At 45.5% G+C, this 21036-nt stretch overlaps 1 protein-coding gene across 11 annotated transcripts in view; it reads left to right on the top strand.

The window, feature by feature from the left end:
* The window catches only part of cacna1aa (calcium channel, voltage-dependent, P/Q type, alpha 1A subunit, a), an 87450-nt gene extending 71567 nt beyond the window's left edge, over positions 1 to 15883 (top strand). For 6 of the 11 annotated variants that reach the window (XM_030342756.1, XM_030342717.1, XM_030342708.1 and 3 more), the window contains 7 exons: positions 764 to 879; positions 1179 to 1323; positions 3938 to 4051; positions 5918 to 5956; positions 8223 to 8442; positions 8864 to 9348; positions 11701 to 15883. In XM_030342756.1, coding sequence (XP_030198616.1) covers positions 764 to 879; positions 1179 to 1323; positions 3938 to 4051; positions 5918 to 5956; positions 8223 to 8442; positions 8864 to 9348; positions 11701 to 12480 — 1899 coding nt within the window. In that variant the 3' untranslated portion in view covers positions 12481 to 15883. The remainder of the gene's footprint in view (positions 1 to 763; positions 880 to 1178; positions 1324 to 3937; positions 4052 to 5917; positions 5957 to 8222; positions 8443 to 8863; positions 9349 to 11700) is intronic. The other 5 variants (XM_030342737.1, XM_030342726.1, XM_030342766.1 and 2 more) reach the window with 4 other exon arrangements.
* Positions 15884 to 21036: the final 5153 nt, after the last annotated feature.

The following is a 21036-nucleotide window of genomic DNA, read 5'->3' as shown; positions in this document are numbered from 1 at the left end:
GCTGGATTTTCACCCAATCCCCTTCGTACTATCTTTAGACAGACAGTAGGCCTGCTTTCCTGGCCTTTTAAAACTATTTTGGGATCAAGCACATAGTTTCTACGGGCTTCACATTTTTTTCTATCTTTAAGAGTTGAGCTAAAAAGGGAACAGAAGTGAACGTGAGTCTTTAGACCTTTAGTTCAAGAAGATATACGCGTAATATGAGTCTAGCCTCTTTTTTTTCATATATTGGTTAAAACCACTAGATATTATCCATTAAAATGTAGCATAACACAGTATAGAACTTTAGCCTCCATATAAGCGTCTTAGCTCGTACATGCCCGCGGAGCTACGGTAGACCGCAAAGAGGGTACGGATGGGTTATGGATGTCCAAGTGGTGAGTTGGCGGCAATCCGAAGGCCCCTGTGACCCCAGGGACTACAGTCGGCGTCGCCATGGCAACGAATGCCTTCACCGCTCAAAAGTGTGATGCTGCATCTTACCTCCCTCATCCCACAGGCTGCCGGGATATCAGTTCGTCCAGACTCCTATTCTTCATTTATTTTCTCACTCTCACTCTCTCTATCTCTTCTCCCCTCTTTCTCTCTGAGGTATATTCTATCCCTGCTCTCTCCTTTCGGTTTTTCCTCGTCCCTGTACGACAACTCCGCTGTGTGCTCCGTGCCTTTTCTGCTATTGCTCCGGATTTCTCCTCTTCCATTTCCCCTGCTGTTGGCTTGGCTGATCGCTGGCGTCGTCCATCTTGTATATCTTACACAGAATCGAACGCCATTACTGTTTCAGCCCGTGGAGGCGCCCACCCCCACACAAGACGGGGGGCCGGGACTCGCCGCTCTATCGCCATCACAGACAACTGACCAGCCAATCGGCAGCCTGTAAGTAGTACTGAAGAACCCCCCCAAACTATACCTTTAGTTTAATTCAAGTAATTGTTTCTGTTTCTTTCTAAACGTCCACTAGTTAACGGATTAATGCTGAATGGAGAAAATCCTCGATATAGAGAAGGCAAATGTTTTTGGATGTTTTTTGGAAGGTTTTGCATTAATGCATATGTGTGTGTGCGTTCACATCTATGTGTGTGTGTGTGTGTGTGTGTGTGTGTCTGTGTTTGTGTGTGTCTATGTGTGTGTGTGTCTGTGTATGTGTTTGTCTGTGTCTGGATGTGACGTCACAGAGCTGTTGAAGGGGGGATCCCAGAGAGCCAGTCCTGGGTGACTGCGCGAGCCCAGGAGATGTCCCAGAAAGTGGGGAGCTGGAGCCCCGAAGGCCACCCTGGTGTACACTCCCAAGATGGCCTGGGACGCATGACCAACTCACAGGTAGCACACAGACACAACACCGGACCCAATAACAGCTGGAAAAACAAATGCCCATTGGATAAAAAAACGGTTGAAATGCACACACACACACACACACACACACACACACACACACACACACACACACACACACACACACACACACACACACACACACACACACACACACACACACACACACACACACACACAGATTCATACTCCAACAGTGGATACTCACTCAATCAAATACAGCAATAGTAGCAGCTTGATTCATTCATGTTCCACTTTCATGTTGTGACGAAACAAAAGCCCAGAGCTAACTCTAACAGTTGCACAGTGAAGGAGATGGAGGTCCATGTGCAAATGAAGATCATAGTTCCATTTCAATGGAATCCATTCCTTGAACCCCCCCCCCCCTGCCAACCACCAATTAAAATGTCTGGTCTTAGATTGGCATGGCGACTCATTTCATGTTGAGTTTTGCGGAGTTCAGAGTTCAGTTTTGCAGAGTTCAGAACTCCAGCTATGAAATAGCCAATCACGTTCCAGAGCACATGGAAAGGCTCCACTCAGAAAATGTATGCTGGGTGAACTGCAATATATTGAAAAAATAAAACTGCGGTTATCCTGCACAATATTCATAATTTTGTGGTCATAAACAGTGTTTTTAATTTTTTGGGGTTAGCATATGTCAGTGGACTGTAACATTTCCATTAATTTTCTTGACAGTTGACAATAAGAGTTACGAATGGAGACATCATATAGAAATTGACACCCAAATTACTCTGTCTCATTATTGTTTAATTTGTACCTCATTCAACATTTTTTAAAAAAACTCCAAACCCTTCTGTAAATGCATGTGGTAAAATGAAAGATATCTACCTATTTATGAAGGTAAATAGCCTATGTTGCAAAATGCCTGTAGAACCAAAATCTGAGAGCAGAGCTATTCACTATGAATATGTGGATAATTTGACATCGAGGCTCCAGTTTTTAATACATTTCGTTTGGACGTGTAACATAAATAATAATGAATTGTGTCCAATTAACATGTCTGAAATCAATAAGCTTGGTGTTTTGCGTTTTGCTATAGGTTATTGCTGTGTTACTACCAAATCTGTCCAGCCCAATCTATCACTTGGAATGACATAACTAGCACTCAGACAGTGATTTAATATTCATTTTGTCACATTGATTTCCGAAGTAATTTGTTCATTAAAACTAAACTTTTGAATTGCTGTTTAGCTTCAAAAGATAGCTTAAAATATATGTAATTCACCCTAGCCAGTTTAACCTTGTTTCTGCTATAAACAAAGCATTTCAGCACGTAATGTTGTCATGGCGATCAGTAGTGTAAATTGCACTGAAACTCATACACTCGTTAGCATGTGAACTATGCTTTTTTACATTCTAAACATTAACGTAGGTCATCCCAGCGTCTTGTTTCTAAGAATTCTGTTCTAACAATTGTTAGTAATATTGTGTTCATAAAACATGTTCATGCACAAAGGAAATATGTGTTCATGTCACAGTAAATGCAATCATCGGGTTTTGAGGTACTGGAAAATAGAACATTTACATATAGTGTTATATGTAAATAGTGTATCTAAATATTTGTGAATACTTTTCCGTGACTTCACGTGTTAATATTTTAGTGAAAATATTTTTCACAAAAGTTTTTGTTTAACAAGTTCTCGCAATGTATTATACAAGTTATCACATCCAGACTCCAAGCTCTCACTTTTCGCAACATATTTACTGTCATACTTTTCCCCCTTAGACCTCAACTATTAATATCCCCCTTCTTCAAAACTCCTCAGCTGCTGTTTATGACTACATATATGGTTTCCACTGCCCATCGCAAACAGAACAACATGGATGTACTCATCCATTGAGATATGTTCTACCATTGACTTAAGTTCCAACATAAGCTAGCACCCCCACACCACCCATCTCCATTGAACTGACAGACAGCAGGGCTAAAGGTACCAACTTTAGGATCAGGCCAACCTAAGATCCATTGGCTTAACATGTTGAATCTAACTATACTTCCCCATCTTAAAGCATTCTAATTCAAGCTATTTAAACTAAAACCAAGTCAAGATGACATCGACACTGCTGGTGAAAAAGGGTAATTGTTGGAGTGATGGACTCTAGTGGTTTAAATATTGAAAGTTCTGAAATCACGCTGAATGTCAACAGCAATAGGCAAAAGAAAGAGGGCTCATCCCCTACATGCTCAATAATAATAGTTCATTGTAAGGGCAAAAGCATTCACCTAATTGTGTTTTTTTTTGCTTATTTGGGCTACTACTTCACATACCACCCATTATTTTGAGCCAATCCAATTGAGCCATGGCAAAAATAACCAAGGTGTTCTACCAAACAATAGTGCTCTTCCTGCTGGTTTATTTTAGTGCTTGGTTGATCCAAATAGTGTACAATCCATTAAAGATAAGCAGAAGTAGAGGTAAGCAGAAAGCCATTAAAGCTGAACTCACTCCCCACCTGTTCCCCTTAACAACAGCCCTCACCTTCCAGGCCTGGATCGCCATACATTAACCCCAACCCTTCCTCAATCACTTTCCGAGGCCAACCACCAATCACAATGGCTCCTGCTGTGTCTTTTCAGACGGTAGAGATGAGAGAGATTGGGCGGGATGGTTACTCGGATACCGAGCACTTTCCACCAATGGAAGGTCACGGAAGAGCTGCTTCCATGCCCCGCCTACCTGGCGACAACCAAGTGAGCATCCTCACCATTCTGTTGTATTCTCCTCCATTCTCTATGCTTCTTCAACCACTGCTGTTCTTCTTCAACTCTTTTTATTATATTTTTTTTTTAACAAGGACTCTTTTATTGAGATCAGGAAACTGACAGACAACCCCCAATTACATGAATTGAAATAACGCACAAATTGATAAAAGGCATTTTTAAAGATTAGAGAGATTCTATTTAGGTTCCGAAAGTAATCAATGTGATTTAAATGATCACACTCCAAAAAAATAAGCTTGTTGTATTTAGGAATTGTCAGGATGATAATCCCACTAAGTATATACATGAATGATACATGGAGTGTAGGCAGTGTTGTTGACTAGATAATTCAACAATATGAAAAAGATGCATTCTGTAGTGTCCACCGCTCATTTATTCTATCACTATTCTATTGAATTAGCCTGAATTTGTTTAGTATTATCTTATGTTAGCTATATTATTATAGATAATATAAAAATATATAATAATATTATACAATACATATAAAATAATTATTTTTATTATAATGAGTTGCAATGGGCGCAATTAATATGAACTGTGCAGATATTTCACTGAAACAGACAGAAAGCAGTCAGCATTCTCTGTTTGGGAGTGTGGTTTGCTTTGCTCTCTTTTTGCTCTTCTTTCTCTCCTCTTCCTTTTCCTTCCTTCATTTGCATGAAGTGGAGGCAACTGTGGCTGGCTTTTGTTGTGTTCTTATCTCCATTAAACACATTCACCCCTTTTTGCACTACCTCAATGGAGTCCCGTGAAACTGCTGATGTCACGCAAACACAACACACACACACACACACACATCATACGCTGTACTCACATTCAATAATATTACTCTTCCTTCCTGCAAAAGGGTAGACCACCAGATTTGCTTCTATCGAAAAATGTGACTACAAATGTTTGTTTCAACCATGTTGCTTGTGCATTCACAAAATGTCCTGTATGAGATTCATAAATTAGACTATTATATTGAATGGTCAATGTAATATTATTATTGAATGGTCACTGCAGGCTTTCTGACATCAAGGTTGAAACAAACAGATTGCTGTATAGATATCTTTAAGGTAAACAAATGGGAATGAATTGTTTGAAGTCTGTGTGTGTGTGTGTGTGTGTGTGTGTGTGTGTGTGTGTGTGTGTGTGTGTGTGTGTGTGTGTGTTTCTGTATTAGTGTGACTGTGTCTCTGTCGTGGTCTCGTTGCGTTGTGAACCTCACCGAGCCTGTGTTGCCACGTCTTTGTGGTTCCTGTCTAAACACCAAACGTCTCGATGTGGAGTGTGTGTATGTGTGTTTGTTTGTGTATATGGGTCAGTGTGGGCGAGTTAGAATCTATGTGTTTTCCTGTGTATTCCGTCACCATTGTGACTTTGGTAACTGCTTGTCTCTAGCACAGTGTTGTTGTATTTCTGGGTCGTCGGCTGTCCTTAGTGGTAAGTTTCTCACCTCCACGCCTGCTTCAATGTGTAACCAACCTCCAACCAATCAATCTCTCTCTCTCTCTTTCGCTCTCTCTCTTTCTCACTCTCTCTCTCTCTCTGGGTTTCTTTCTCTCTATCTCTCTCTATCTCCCCCACACTACAACACACACACACTTCCTGGTTCTTGTCCCAATTCCCATGTGTATGTCTCTCATTTTCTCTTTCCCCCTCTCTCTCTCTCTTTTTCCACTCTCTCTCCCTCTCTCTCTCAATTTCTTTCGCTCTGCCCTTTTGTCTCCTATGGTCCTTGTGTTACCCTCCCCTACTTGTGTTTCTATGTGTGTGTGTGTGTGTGTGTGTGTGTGTGTGTGTGTGTGTGTGTGTGTGTGTGTGTGTGTGTGTGTCTTCTCTGTGCTTATTCAGCAGCGGAGGAAAGGGAGACACCGTGGCAGTAACCTCAGTGTATGTACCCTGTCCCCCTCTCTCTCTCTCTCTCTCTCTCTCTCTCTCTCTCTCTCTCTCTCTCTCTCTCTCTCTCTCTCTCTCTCTCTCTCTCTCTCTCTCTCTCTCGCTCTCTCGCTTTCTCTTCCTCTTTCTCTCTTTCTATGTCTGTCTCTCTTTCTATGTCTGTCTCTCTCTTTCTATGTCTGTCTCTCTTTCTATGTCTGTCTCTCTTTCTATGTCTGTCTCTCTCTTTCTATGTCTGTCTCTCTTTCTATGTCTGTCTCTCTCTTTCTATGTCTGTCTCTCTCTTTCTATGTCTGTCTCTCTTTCTCTGTCTGTCTCTCTCTTTCTATGTCTATCTCTCTCTTTCTATGTCTGTCTCTCTCTTTCTCTCTCTACCGCTATCATTCTATTTGTCCCTCGATCCTTCACTATCTCCCTAGCTCTGCCCTCAATCTACCCCCCTACCTTTACCCCCACCTTTGTCCCCCCACCCCCTCACTCTCGCTATCACTCTCTCTCTATCCCTATTTATCTCCTGCTCCTCTATATCTCTCTATATCGCTGCCTCCCTCTCCTTTTCCTGCGTCCTTTGTTTCATACAGCCCTTTCCCTTCCTCGTGACCTTACTAGCACACCACGCAACGTGAATCCCCCGTTCGTCGTGCAACGGACGTGTTTTGAACCAACAACCTTCCACCGTTTACTCTTCGGTCAGATGGGGTTTGATTGGCATGACCGGAAACTGATCTCAGATCCTGCTGCCCAATCAATTCCTGGCAGTCCTCCGGTGTCTCGCTCTTTACTGCACTTTGTGATAAGAGGCTCCTGAATCCCAGATAGGGCATGCAATATGATCGCTGCAGCGCACAATCTGATACGCATGCAGCAGAGCCGCATCGTACAGCATAGCAGCGTCCCTTTTAAGAAAACTTTTTAGTAGCACATGCTGGGACAAGTTGACCGGATTTGTTTTTGTGTTGTTATTTTAGTTCTTGTTATTTTTATGACTTGTTAAACCTCCCCCATCAACGAAAGTGTACTGTGGCCTCACTTACTCTCTCTCCCTCTCTCTCTCACTCTCTGTCTTATGGCTGTGTCTCTCTATCCATGGCCGCTGCTGCAGCTCTGTGTCGCTCTGTGTCTTCATGCCTGTTGGTCAGACTGTGATGATGTCATCATGATGTCATCATGATGTCATCATGATGTTATCAGTGTCCTGTCTCTCTGTCTCTGTGTGGCACCCAGTCACCTGCATGCGCAAACATCATTCATGTGTGTGTGTGTGTGTGTGTGTGTGTGTGTGTGTGTGTGTGTGTGTGTGTGTGTGTGTGTGTGTGTGTGTGTGTGTGTGTGTGTTTGTGGTGCCGAAGACAGAGAAGGAATTGTGTGTTAGAATTTGTTGAAAGAAAAGGTACATTCAAGGGACCCTCAGTGCTACACTTAATGGACCCAAAATCTGCTTTGAGTTTGTACTCCAAAAAATGTCCCACAGTTTCACAAACATGTAGAAGGACGTAAAGGACCCATAAGGATTTAGTACTGGAGCGTACCCTGCATGATGTTCTCGATACCCTCCCGGCAGCATCGAGTGGCTCCATAGGCTCCAGTCTGCTGTCCCCTCCTGCCTCTTGGAAAGTCTGGCGCTTTGTACCCAAGAGAGTGAGCTTTGGTCTTGGCTGGAGGACTCCCGGCACACCCGCCCCCCTCCCTATGTGCATGCATGGCTGGAGCGATCTAAAGGCACACTCTCAGAAATCAGCCAACGGACAGGCTATTTTTATGTGCTGGGTCTGGAATGTGTCATGCTCAGTTGGTCTGGGGCAGGGGTGGCGTGTGCAGGTTCTACTGATGAGACGGTTTGATTTGTTTACCTTTATGGGAGTGGGACAGCATGGAAAGGCATGGCCGCTGTTCATCTCTGTTCTATTCCTCTACTTCTATTTCCTTATTTTTGTGTTTATTATATCGTCTTTGAGGAAGCATGACGGTGAAAATGACTTTTAACCAATATGTATAACCGGGAAAGAGAACCATGCATATAGTATTACACACACACACACACACACACTCACACTCCCACCACAGGAAACATCTTGAGAGGAAGAAAGAAAGAGAGAGATATGCCCTTCATCCTCTGTCCCTCTCTCTCTCTCTCTCTCTCTCTCTCTCTCTCTCTCTCTCTCTCTCTCTCTCTCTCTCTCTCTCTCTCTCTCTCTCTCTCTCTTTCTCTCGCTCTCATTCCCTCACTCTTTATTTTCTGCCTCTCCTCTCGCTCCATTAGACAATCCCTGACAACAGCCCCATGAAGCGTTCAGCCTCGTCCCTGGGCCACAGCCGGTTGGGACGGCCCCACCGGGGGGACCGCGGGGGGCCCGAGGACTACGCCATGGAGCACACCATCCCGGAGGAGGGTTGTGTCACACGCCACACCCACCGCCGCAAGGAACGCAACCACCACACCTCACAGAGATCCCTGTGTCGCTACACAGAGGCGGACACAGGTGGGAGGCGGAAACGCGTACAAACACACACCACGCAGACCGAATCATGCCGTTGGTATCACCTTTATCTTTATCTTCTTATAGTATGTTGTATTCTATTGTGCATAGCTATGCAACCAACTGTCAAATCCCATTACATCTTGCCAAAAGAGACCTTACGGCACCATCTATGGGTTAGTGTTGTGTACTGCGGTTTCAGCTGCGAACTTAACATGCATCTACCTCGTCATTTTCCCCATATGGTCATTGCACCGCCCTGTATTTTTTAGAAGGAATATTGTGGTTAGAGCTGTAAGAAATAAGCTAAGTGATAGCCAACCCCAACCTAGGCCATATATTCCCTCTCCTCACCGCCCTCTACGTGTCTGAAGGGGCACCGTGGTTTGAGCTGTGATCTCAGTGTGTCCTTCTCAACCACCAGGCCACACGGAGCTAAGCACCACCACCAAGTCCGGGGAGCTGCCCCTCAGAGACAAGGAGCGCGACAGGGACAGGGACCGCGGACGCTCCAAGGACCGCAAGCATCACCACCACCATCACCACCACCATCACCAGGGCTCAGTGGACAAGGAGCACTACGCACCATCTGAGCGGCCGGGCGAGTACGTGCACCGACACTCCCGGGAGAGGGAGACCGACCGGGACCGGGAGAGAGAGAGGGAGAGAGAGACCGACCACGACCGGGAGAGAGACCACGATCGTGAACGCGACCGGGAGAGAGAGACCGACCACGACCGGGAGAGAGAGCCCGACCACGACCGGGAGAGAGAGCCCGACCACGACCGAGAGAGAGACCACGACCGCGACCGGGAGAGAGAGCCCGACCATGACCGGGAGAGGGAAAAAGACAACCGTCGATGGTCGCGCTCACCCAGTGAGGGCCGCGAGTGCATGACGCACAGACAGGTGGGCTTCTGGGTAATTTAGGTATACAACCAGAGAGGGAAGGGTAGTCAAGCCCCATGTCCATGAGAAACGTGAGCGTCATCTCAAGATTCCGGTTGGGCCTTCTAGACCAACCTTCTAGGCACTAGGTTGAGAAGGTGCTTGAGAAAAGCAAAATTTCCACACAACCGGTTGCGTAGTAATTGCTTTTGGTACAGCGGTAAGAAACAGAAAAACATGGCGGTGAGTGCATGGACAATGTAGTGTTTTTTTGTCCTTCCTGAGGCAAGCGGCAAAATGTAACTTTAATTACTGCTGTTTTAGAACACTTTGTTATTCTTCCTTGACCTATTTAAGAAATATTAATCGATAAAACTGTTTACCTAATTATTTTATTTTCGTTAACCAAATACCCGACTGGGTTTGCCGAGCATTGCTGAAAGCTCAGCATCCAAGTTGAAAGTATTGTGGCTCTCGGAGCGTAGCAGCACCTAGGGAAGGTCAGGTTGAGGCTAGTCTGGCTGCACGGAAATTGACAGCGTCTATTGCGCTAGCGTCGGATTCCACCGCGACTCCTCCCCTTCCGGTTGCTGGCTTTCCCGTATTGTCCCGTACACCGATGCTGCTTCCCGGGCTTAGCCCCGCCCTAGACGATTCTGATTGGTTTAAAGAAATAAAAACAGGGCAACCCAGCTCCCCCCGGATAGACGGCTCTAAATAGCGTGGTTCCAGACCATTCTACTTGCTGTAGTTTGGTCTGGCTTTGCGAGACTAGGTTGAGGCTGACCCACATCCCATAGGGAATGCATTGCCTCGCTGACCCTTGGAGCTTGTCATGGACATAGGGCTTTTGAGTGTTTGACTCCAAGCCATAAGGTTCTGGGTCGAGCCAAAAAACCTGCATTCTACCAATATCATCCTCATTTAGCAGGATGTCTTAACCCCCCCCCCCCCCATCTGCTCCTTGAAGAACTTTATCTAAAGTCTACTCTGCCTAATGATTAAATACTACTCTAATGTTAGGAGCTGGCTTTTAAATTGTGTGTGTTTGGTAAAAGTATGTTGTTCTTTATGAAATATCAACAGTGAATATCGAATCAAAGAAGTTAAAAATCAAGGTACCATTTGGGATTATGAGTTCACTTCGACGCCAACAACAAAACACCCGATCTTCGAATATTTATTTTTGCTATGTGATAAAATGAATGTCAATTAGCACTATCTGTATTTGTATACATGGGCACATGCATACTAATCTAAAGCCATAGTAAAACGGCGAGCATAGCCGTTCATAAACATGAATGGTTATGCATTATTGCTCATAAACTAGTAAATGTAACGTCATTATATGTACCAGCTCATTAAATCACTGCTTCCAAAGCCAAACAAATATGCACTCGTGTGTATATTTGAGTACCCAAATATCATCCTTTCATATAAACTAACTCCAGCATTCTCCCAACATATCCCTGTTTATCCCTTTAACAAAATTCTCCTCAAAAGCTTCTTTAAAAAATAAATCATGAGCTCTTATTTTGAAGGAGGGCTGTTTTAGTTGATTTACAACAGTATATATTTCTAGTAATATAGTAGTAGTAGTAGTAGTATTTATAGTTATTATATTGGTGTGAATATTTGTATTCTTAAATACATTGTAAAGAAATGCATAACAAGTTAGTTCTAAACATAATATATCATATTATGTTAATATATAGCAATATATTTATTATGTTTTTCAAATGGAAAACATTAAGCTTGTGTGGCATTTGTATCCCTTGAGAAATCAACCCTTTACCCTTCTTTTCTCCTCTTCTTTTTCTTTTGCCTTTTTTCCTTTCGTCTTGCGCGACATGCTTTTCTTTTTCTGCGCCTGTTTTCTGGGACCTTATCTTCCCATCCTCCTCTCTCCTCCACTCCTACTCTTCGTGGCCGGTGCTTCTCTATGTGCACGCGTTGCATTGTTTCATTGTATTTCGTCTTCCATCTCTCTCTCTCTCTCTCTCTCTCTCTCTCTCTCTCTCTCTCTCTCTCTCTCTCTCTCTCTCTCTCTCTCTCTCTCTCTCTCTCTCTCTCTCTCTCTCTCTCTCTCTCTCCCACTCCCCCCCCCTCTCTCTCTCTCTCTCTCTCTCTCTCTCTCTCTCTCTCTCTCTCTCTCTCTCTCTCTCTCTCTCCCCCCCTCTCTCTCCCCTCTCTCTCTTTCTCTCTCTCCCACTCCCCCCCCCCCTCTCTCTCTCTCTCTCTCTCTCTCTCTCTCTCTCTCTCTCTCCCTCTGTCCATTCCAACCTCGATCGCCCCAACGCTGCTCTCTGCTTGCTGTGTCGTCGACCGCGTGGTTCGTCCTTTTTATTTGGCTTTGTCTCACGTTCCGTGTAGGGCAGTAGTTCGGTCAGCGAGAGTCCCGTCCCCTCCACCTCGGGCACCAGCACCCCCCGGCGGGGCCGGCGGCAGCTGCCCCAGACCCCCGCCACGCCCCGGCCCCATGTCAACTATTCCCCCGTGGTCCGTAAGGCCATGGGGGGGCCGGCGGCGCCCGGGGGACCCCAGGCCCGGCCCCCTGCAAACCATCGTTTCTCCCCGGAGCCCCCCCCCCCCACTCAGGGCCAGGGGCCCCCCCTGCCTGCGGGCCCCCCCTCCGCCCCCCACCAGGCCCGGCACCCGCTGACGCGCTGGGGGGAGACGGCGGGGGGCGACGAGAGCTCCACGGAGGGGGACGGCTTCTACAGCCAGGACTACGAGCCCCCCGCGTACGAGACCACCCCTGCTCAGGGAGGCAACCCCCACGCGCTGCCCCCCCTGCCCCAGGCCCAGCCCCCGCCGCCACATAAAGCCCACCCCGTCCCGCCGCCGCAGCCCCACCCCGCCAACAACCCCCACCCCCACCCTCCGGGACACCCCCACCCAAGCCGGCCGTCCCCCAGGACTGTGGCCCCGTGCCAACCGCCCCCCCCCAGCACGCCCCCGGTGGGGCCCGGGCCGCCGGTCCCGGCCCAGCGCCGTGTGCCCAATGGTTTCCGCGCCCCCTCCCCCTCCACGCACCTCCAGGGACCCCCGGCACACACGGTGCCCCACAAGATCCCCCCACCAGGGGCCCATCCCCGAGGGCCACGCAAAGGCCTGCACGAACCCTACACCCAGAACGACGACTGGTGCTAGCCCCTGAGGGCTCCGCAGGGCCGGGGCAGGAGGCGGACTAACGCGCTGACAGACGTGCGCCGAGCGAGAGAGACACGGACTGGGGTTCCAGAGCAAGGCATGATTCTTTCGTCTCGGTCCGTTTGGTTTCGTGATGTCACCGTTCTGCTCGGCCCTGCTCCAGCGGAGAACCCAGATCTGGTAGAGGAGCGCCTCGAGTGAAATCCTCTTATTGAGGCGGTGGAACAAAAGCAAAAGGGTGGGTGGGGGGGGGGTTATTCATTTTTTGTGTGTCCTAAAAAATAAAGGCTCCTTCTGGCTCCTAGGAAGAGCTCCAGCCACTAAACAAGATGTCAACGTCGAGTTTCCTCTCAGAGACCCGGCCGGCGACGGGATACATCGACCACTTTTCAGTTTGTTTGTTTCTTTTGCTTCTGGAAACCTACTTCTGTTAGTCGCAAACAAAAAAGAAGGAACAAAGGTAAAATCCCAACCAATCCCGACTCGAGGGAATATTGATGAGTTTTATCATCTGTGTTTACTCCTAAATAAGGACTGATCCTGGACAGGGGGAGGGGCCTGGTCACCTGATCCTGGACAGGGGACGGGGCCTGGTCACCTGATCCTGGACAGGGGGAGGGGCCTGGTCACCTGATCCCGCCTCCCCAGGGAGGGGGAGAGGTGGATTCAGTCAGGTGGGCACCATCCCTTGACCCCAGTCCCGTGTGTTTGTCTGTGTGTGCGTGCATGTGTTGAGTGTGTGTGTGTGTGTGTGTGTGTGTGTGTGTGTGTGTGTGTGTGTGCGTGTGTGTGTGTGTGTGTGCGTGTGTGTGTGTGTATGTGTGTGTGTGTGTGTGTGTATTTGTGTTGTTGTACACCCATAAACACGGACAAAAACTGAACAGTTTTTTCTTCTTCCACGACTGCCTACTCCTCCTCTCCTCTTCTCTCAAAACATCAGAATCTTGTACTTATTTGACTTTGTTGCAACCCCACGCGCCTTGTTTTTTAGTTCCTTAAAAGACTCACAAAATGGCGCATCCTGCATGAATGATTCAAAAAAAATGAAGAAAACAAAAGTGAGATGGAAGAAAAGTGGAACAAGGAGACGGTACGCACAGAAGAGGGACAGAAGTGTGTGACGTGAATTGAATTGTTTTATGTGTGTGTGTGACGTTCCCTCTCAGTCTTTCAATCTCAGATCGAAAAATCTCTTTCTTTATTGTTTGTATTTTTGGTTAAATAGGAAAACACATAGAGTCTCCACTGTGGCATCTAATTCACAAACCGGCTCAAAATGGCTCAGAAGTCTTCCAGGGTTTTGGGGTAAGAACAAAAAGGTAGAGAGAGAAAAAATAAGAAGAGAGGGAGATAGAGACAGAGGGAGAGAGAAAGAGAGAGAGAATCTCTTCCTCTTGACCTCCTTTATATTTTATATGCTTTACTTCTCTTGACGTTGACTGAGAATGTGACCCACCCCCTCCTCACTTACTCTAAACCCCCCCCCCACACACACACACAAACTTTGTAATGAGATGGGATAGTCTTGTCCCTCTAAAAGGTAGAGCTTGTATTGTGGTGAGGTTGGGATGGGCCTCACATTCAACCAAGCAGGGCAAATGTAGGATGTACTGTCAAGATACATTATGGTATTTATTGGGCTGTTGGTAGATTGATCATTTACTTTCAACGTTACATTTTTTTTTAAGAGTTGAGGTCACGGGGTAAGCTGAGGCCGCACTTCCAGCTATGTCCTGTAGATAGCGCAATATACAATATACTTCATACAATACGCTCCTGTAACCTATTAACTTGAGTTTAGGTTAACTGCTCTGGTTGTTATCCGTATCAGTTCACTACAAATACGCTTTATCTTTTGCTTAATCAAGTACACATTGTTTGTGTTTTCTAATGGCACGATACATTACACAGGATATTGCATCCTGTATAAACATTGCTTCATAAAGGATCAGTTAATAAATTATTTAATGCCTCTCTTAGTTAGCTGTGCCTGCTACAGTGGCCCACATAGTCAACTACTCTGACATTGTGTGTGTGTGTGTGTGTGTGTGTGTGTGTGTGTGTGTGTGTGTGTGTGTGTGTGTGTGTGTGTGTGTGTGTGTGTGTGCGTGTGTGCGGTTGTGTGTGTGTGAGCGTGTATGTGCGTACACGCGACAGTAAGCTTATGTAATTTCCCTTGTGTGTCAACAAGTTTTTCTGAGTGCCTCGAAAAACACTCTTTCACCACTGTCCACTGCAGCCTTCTCTTCCCCCACTGGTTAAACGTATAGAAATATTATAGAAACTATTAAACTTCAGGACAAAGTGAATTCCTTCTCAATGTGTAGTTTCACTGCGGTTAACTGTAGTAGTCGTAGACATAGTAGCAGTTTTTTATACATTCATTGACAAAGACCAAATTGTATTGATCAGTTTTGTATCCAGCCGTCTCCTTGGTGACAAACGACATGTTGACCAGAGAATGCACAGAAGAAATCAACAAAAACTAACAGAACTACCAAGAAACTGGATAGTATAGTGTCTTTGCATTCTCCAGAGGACCATCATTGAAGGCTACTCTTTCATATCACTACACTAGGCATGAGGGAGAAAAACACAATATGTATGTAGCTCATTTGGTTTGTATGTATGTGTGCGTGTGAATGTGTGTTTATATGCACAATGTGTATTTTTCCCCATTAACTTGCATTACCCATGTACTACTTATAGTTGTCTTTTTTTGGAATGTCACTATTGTGTGTGTGTGTGTGTGTGTGTGTGTGTGTGTGTGTGTGTGTGTGTGTGTGTGTGTGTGTGTGTGTGTGTGTGTGTGTGTGTGTGTGTGTGTGTGTGTGTGTGTGTTTGTGTGCACGCCACTTAATGGAGATGTGTACACGCCCTTACTGTTCACCATAGATAGTATTTCGTGTTCTTCGCCAGCCAGATACACATTAAAACATTAACCACACGAAAAGCAATGTACAACTCGCTGTTGAAAAAAATAGTTTTTTTTAACAAAAAAATATGAAAAAATAAATAACCTAGTTCCAGAAATGCATGTGCTATGTGCATGCCACACCGTGGGTTAACAGTCATTTTCAGGACATAAAAGAGACAGCAGAAATATTGAATTTAAATGGATTAACAATCAACAAAAAAATATATAGATAGATGTTTTTAAAAAAAAGAAAAAGCAACATGTTTCCCTTTTCCTTCTATTTTTGAAAACTAACAAGTTTAATAAAAAATAAATCACAAAAAAAGTGTTCAAACGTACGGGAAAATGTGACGTGTGACTGTGTTGAGGCGTGAAACGATGATGTTCGGGTAAGACACCACACAAAAAATGAACTGCTGTTTTTAAGCAACAATAATGACGATAATAATAAAGAAAAGAACGTCCAGTCCAGATGGCGAAATTGTATTCTTCTCCCTTCAACTTATTTATGTATGATGTCTGTTGTGAAGAGACAGGAGGCTATAGACCAAATCCGAAGATGACGGCTTTATAACCTTTTAATCTTTCACTTCACTTCCTCTCTCTCTCTTTTGACTCTCTCTCTCTCTCTCTCTCTCTCTCTCTCTCTCTCTCTCTCTCTCTCTCTCTCTCTCTCTCTCTCTCTCTCTCTCTCTCTCTCTCTCTCTCTCTCTCTCTCTCTCTCATGTGCCACACTCCCAACCCTATATCACTGCTATTTCTACCAGTGCATTTTGTAATTCCAAACATTATTCTTCCGAAGGAATAAAAAAAAGAAGAAAACAGAGAATGCACATTTTGTGTCAATGCCTGATCGTTTTTTTTTATCTGTGTGGCTTATAAGGGCAATCTAATTCATTATATATTTCTATGTGAATGTTTTAAGTCATCTCATATTGCCGAAGATGTGCATAAATGCATTTTGATATGTGGACACAGTATGAGAGGGATATCAGTCTTTCTCATTAAGAAATTACAAATGCAACACTTGGTGTATGGTCAATGGTGTAGAAACATAGGGAGGGAGCAGGGAGAGAGGACATTTCTTTTGTTGTTTTCAAAATCGTGTTTTCTTGCCATTTTTAGCCCTCTCTTTACAACGGCTGAATCCAACCTGCAACCAGTTGACCCTTTCTTTCATGATGCAAGGTCAGTTCTCACATGAGGAAAACCTTTTCAGTTGCCATTTCAAAGTAAATTATCCCAGAACTACCTGGGTCCCTAGCACATGTGCTGAACAGTCAGTCTCAGTAAAGCAGAAGGATCCACAACATGGAGGAGGAGGAGGAGGAGGAGGAGGAGGAGGAGGAGGAGGAGGAGGAGGAGGAGAAGGAGGAGGAGGAGCAGCAGCGGCGTGGATGGACCAGGCCAGGGCCTCCACAGATGTTCTCCTTCACCTCCTTCATGTTCTTGCGCACTGTGGTGTAGCGGATCACTATGATCTCTGCACCCCCACCGCCCAGCTCCTCGTCCCAGATAAACTCGGGGAACAGCGCCTTGGTGGGCTTGTTTTTTAACTGCTAGCGGTTGACGTGGCTCCTCCTGCCAGCGGACCGTCGCGTTGACTGCCCGGTCCACCTCAAGGTTGGCCCAGCAGGCCTTCACCAGGTCCTGCACCTCTCCCATCGCCACTGCGAAGTATAAGTCCCCCTTGCCTAATGGGATATGCGCCATGGTGACAGCGAAGACTGAAGTGGTCATAGTCGTGTACGGGATGAGTATGAACGCGTGGTGAGTGTTCACAATACTTTCAAGCCTGGAAGACTTTACTGGGGAGTTGCAGGGGAGGGTTACAGAGGGCTAGGTTCATATAGCAGGGTGCGCTTTGGGTCTAAACCACAGATAAACGGAGTGAGGTATGTAAATCTAGGGTCAAACTAGAGAGGAGAGGAGGAATATTAACCAAGGCTACTTACCCTCATGTGGCCACTGCAACTACTGCAGTCCTGGCAGATTAGTATCCCCTCCTCGCTGACAGGATCTCCCCAGATAGCTTCACTGCTGCCCTATCTGCAGCCATCGACTCTTATTGTGGACCAAAAGAAGATCATGGTTCAGGCTTGGATAAGAAGCTGCACATGCTACAAGTATTGTTTTTAAGTGCCAGGACATACAACATACAATAAGTGCATACATTAAGTGCCAGGACGTATGACATACAATAAGAGCGTAAGAGGGTTGTTTGTAGGAGAGTAAGGGAGGAGAAGGGGCAGTGGGGGGCAGAGTCCAGGTAAACCAGTGAGTCATGCGTCTCTTGCGGAAGCTGGTGAGCAACTCTGTGGTCCTAACATCGTTATGGAGCTTGTTCCACCATTGAGGTGCCAAAGCAGAGAAGAGTTGTGACTCATGTTATTTTACCTTGGTTGCTCTTAGCTTTAGTGATACCAGGCTTCCAGCTAAGGTAGTTGGGCCGAGCGGTTGAGCTCTGGTGTGTGGTCTCACTAACGCTTAGAGGTAGGCAGGTGTAGCTCCATTGACCGCCTTGCAGGCCAAAACCATCGTCTTGAATCTGATGCAAGCTACTACAGGGAACCAATCGAGGTGACGGAAAAGGGGGGTCTCATGGAAGAATCTATCTGTCGCTGACAAAAAGAGGAGCTCAGTCTTGTCAAGCTCAATCTTCAAGGGATGGGCCGTCGTCCAAGTGCTGATGTCAGCCAGACATTCTGTGATGCGTGCTGCAATCAGGATTCAGTCAGAGGAGGGGAAAGAGAGGAATCGTTGAGTGTCATCAGCGTAGCAGTGATAGGAGAAACCATATGATGTGATTACATAGCCAAAGGATATCGGGAGAACAGAAGGGGTCCCAGTACTGAGCCTTGAGGGGCACCAGGGTCAAGAGTGCAGGGTTTGGACAAGGAGCCACTCCATGTGACCTGATAGTTGTGATTCGTCAGCTAGGAAGTGAAATAGGATAGTGCAGAGTGGCAAGGAGGATCTAGTGGTTCACGGTGTCGAATGCTTCGGACAGGTCGAGGAGAATGAGAACCGATGAGAGGGACGAGGCTCTGGCGGCACGGAGCAATTGTCACCGCGAGGAGGTTACAAAGTCATCGGCTGTGAGGGAGGAAGGAAGGAGAGGGCCGAGGGTAGAGCAGGGAGATTCTGAGAGCCGGAGAAGGTAGAGGATTGCACTTCTCTGGAGTGGAATGGACAGAGGGAGCCAAAACAGAGGAGAGGGAGGATACTTTCTCATTGGAGAGTAGAGAATTGTTCTAGAGATGGTAGTGGGCACGGGCGAACTGGTCAGTTTCCCGGGGCGCAAATTTTTCATGACACGTGTGAGGCGCCACGAGCAGTTAAAAAAACAAAAACATCTGCACCGCAAAGCGGTTTTCTATGATGTATCATAACATTGTGCGGGGAATTGGCATGCTGGCGCCCCCTTGCTACAGGCGCAGTTGAGGCGAAAGTAGAGGGAGAGCTATTTCAGCTTAAGGCGGGTAGTGACAGTGTGAGGAGTATGGAGGACGGAGGACTTTAAGGAGAGAGAAAGCAACAAAGTGATGCTCAGGGAGGGGAAACAGAGAGAGCCGATGTACCGCAAGACCTCTTGAAGCCCTGTTGGTGGGAGGAGAAGGGTAGAGTGTTAGGTGAAAGGTGGCGACAAGTCTGTTACTTCATGCGGGTCTCGGCTCCAGAAGGAGGCCACATCAGGGCAGCGATTAGGGGTTAGCCTGGAGACCATCCTGATCACGCATCCTTCCTTTCTGTTTTGCTATACAGATCAGTCTGGACCACTAGCTGCCCACATCAATTTCCGTGGGTGGGAGTTTGGCTTGACAGGCTCCTGACAAGCATCAGACAATCAGCATAATAAAACACATGACGCCACCACGATAGTCTGTTCAGTGGATACCCAGGACGGTAAAAAATATTTTACGTCAAGAAACACGCCCAGTGCATACTCTGCTTAATGAGTGATACCACAGCATTGCTTGGCATCTAGAAAGCTTCTAGAAGGATAGCAAATATGCTTTACAATGTTTCTTCCATTGATCAGGCTGCATTAAGCCCAATGTTTTACCCCCATGAAGTATCTTACAATAAATTATTTTTCATCATAAGGTTATCTTTACAAAACTGTTTTTTTTCTGTATGGCACAGGTAATCTATGAATCTATGCACATAACTTCTACATTGCATTTAAACAATATAGTTATTATAGGCTACCAAATCATACATATCACTACGCTACAGATCAAGACAAGGTTTAATTTTATTTACATTTAGGATATCTAATGGAAATACATCCGTCATGAAAGATAACTTTGTGCATAGATAATTTTGTTTGCCTCCAGTTATCAATAAAGCTTGTATTGATCATAGTGACAATTAATTAATTAAAAATATTGGATATATTTAACAAGGGGGATTGAACAAAAGTCTTGTATACAATATGTATAATAATAATAAACGAAAGCATGCAAGAGAAACATGTAATTGAACAAATGATATCATTCTCTTAAAGGATCAGCTATACCACCGCAAAATGTAGGTGCTATATCACTAAAATATTCTAGACTTTACCAATGGATTGAGGTAATATGCCTGCACCATCTGCTGGAAGCCAGTATCAACATATGGAGGTTGAGGTATAGGCCTGATTTTCTGTGTTCTATCTAATGCACAGATGATGCATCATAAAGCTGAAGCACAACGCACAGTTTGAGACATTGGGATGCTGCCCCTCTTACTGATCTGACTAGCCCACCCATCCCGTTTGTATGGACAGCTGAGTGCCTGCATGCATTTGAGTGTGCTAAGGCTGTTCTGTGTAGCTTTCTCGCTACACAGAACTAAGTCCTGTGAAGCTTGGGTGTAATACTGGATACTAATCTTACTTTTGACAAAAAGGTTAAGTCTGTTGTAAAATCAAGTGAGAGAAATTAGAAATATTTCGAAAGTAAAACCTTTTCTGATTGTCACTGACTTTGAAAAAGTAATCCATGCATTTGTAACTACCAGGCTGCACTACTGTAATTCCCTATATGTTGGTCTCAACAAAGCCACCCTCTCTCGCATACAGTTGGTTCAAAATGCTGCAGCTCGCCTACTAACGGTCACCCGTAAGGGTGAAAATATTTCCCCCATCTTAGCCACCCTTCACTGGCTCCCAGTCCACCGTAGAATACATTTTAAGATCTTGCTACTAACATTTAAATGCTTAAATGGAAAAGCCCCCATGTACCTATCTGACTTACTAGTCAAATACACTCTATAAGAAGTCTCAGATCCTCTGACCTGCAATAAGCCAAAAGAAGAGATTTGACCATTTCTTGGCCGATGCCTTATCGCTTGGGTATTTGCTTATATTAAATTTAGTATGCAATGAAAGCATTAGATGTTTGCATTTATGGGTGGGGGTGTTACGCTCATATGCATTTGTGGGGATTTGTTTTCAACTGTTTCGGTTTTGAGCTCGAGCCTAGTCTGTTCCACATGCGGTCTGTTGCCGCTGTGTCTATTAGTCATTTATTTAGTTTTATTCAGTCTCATCTAATTGTTTCCAGATTCAGCCTAGCACTTTTGTTAAGTTTTATTTAGTTTTGGTCAGTGCATATGAAGCTGGTAGGAGTGGGCATTCATTCCTTTGGTGC

This window comes from Gadus morhua, chromosome 2, assembly GCF_902167405.1.
Source record: "Gadus morhua chromosome 2, gadMor3.0, whole genome shotgun sequence".
Classification (NCBI taxonomy): Eukaryota; Metazoa; Chordata; class Actinopteri; order Gadiformes; family Gadidae; genus Gadus; species Gadus morhua.
The sequence above is the reverse complement of the archived record's forward strand: the minus strand, read 5'-3'. Positions and strand labels throughout refer to the sequence as shown.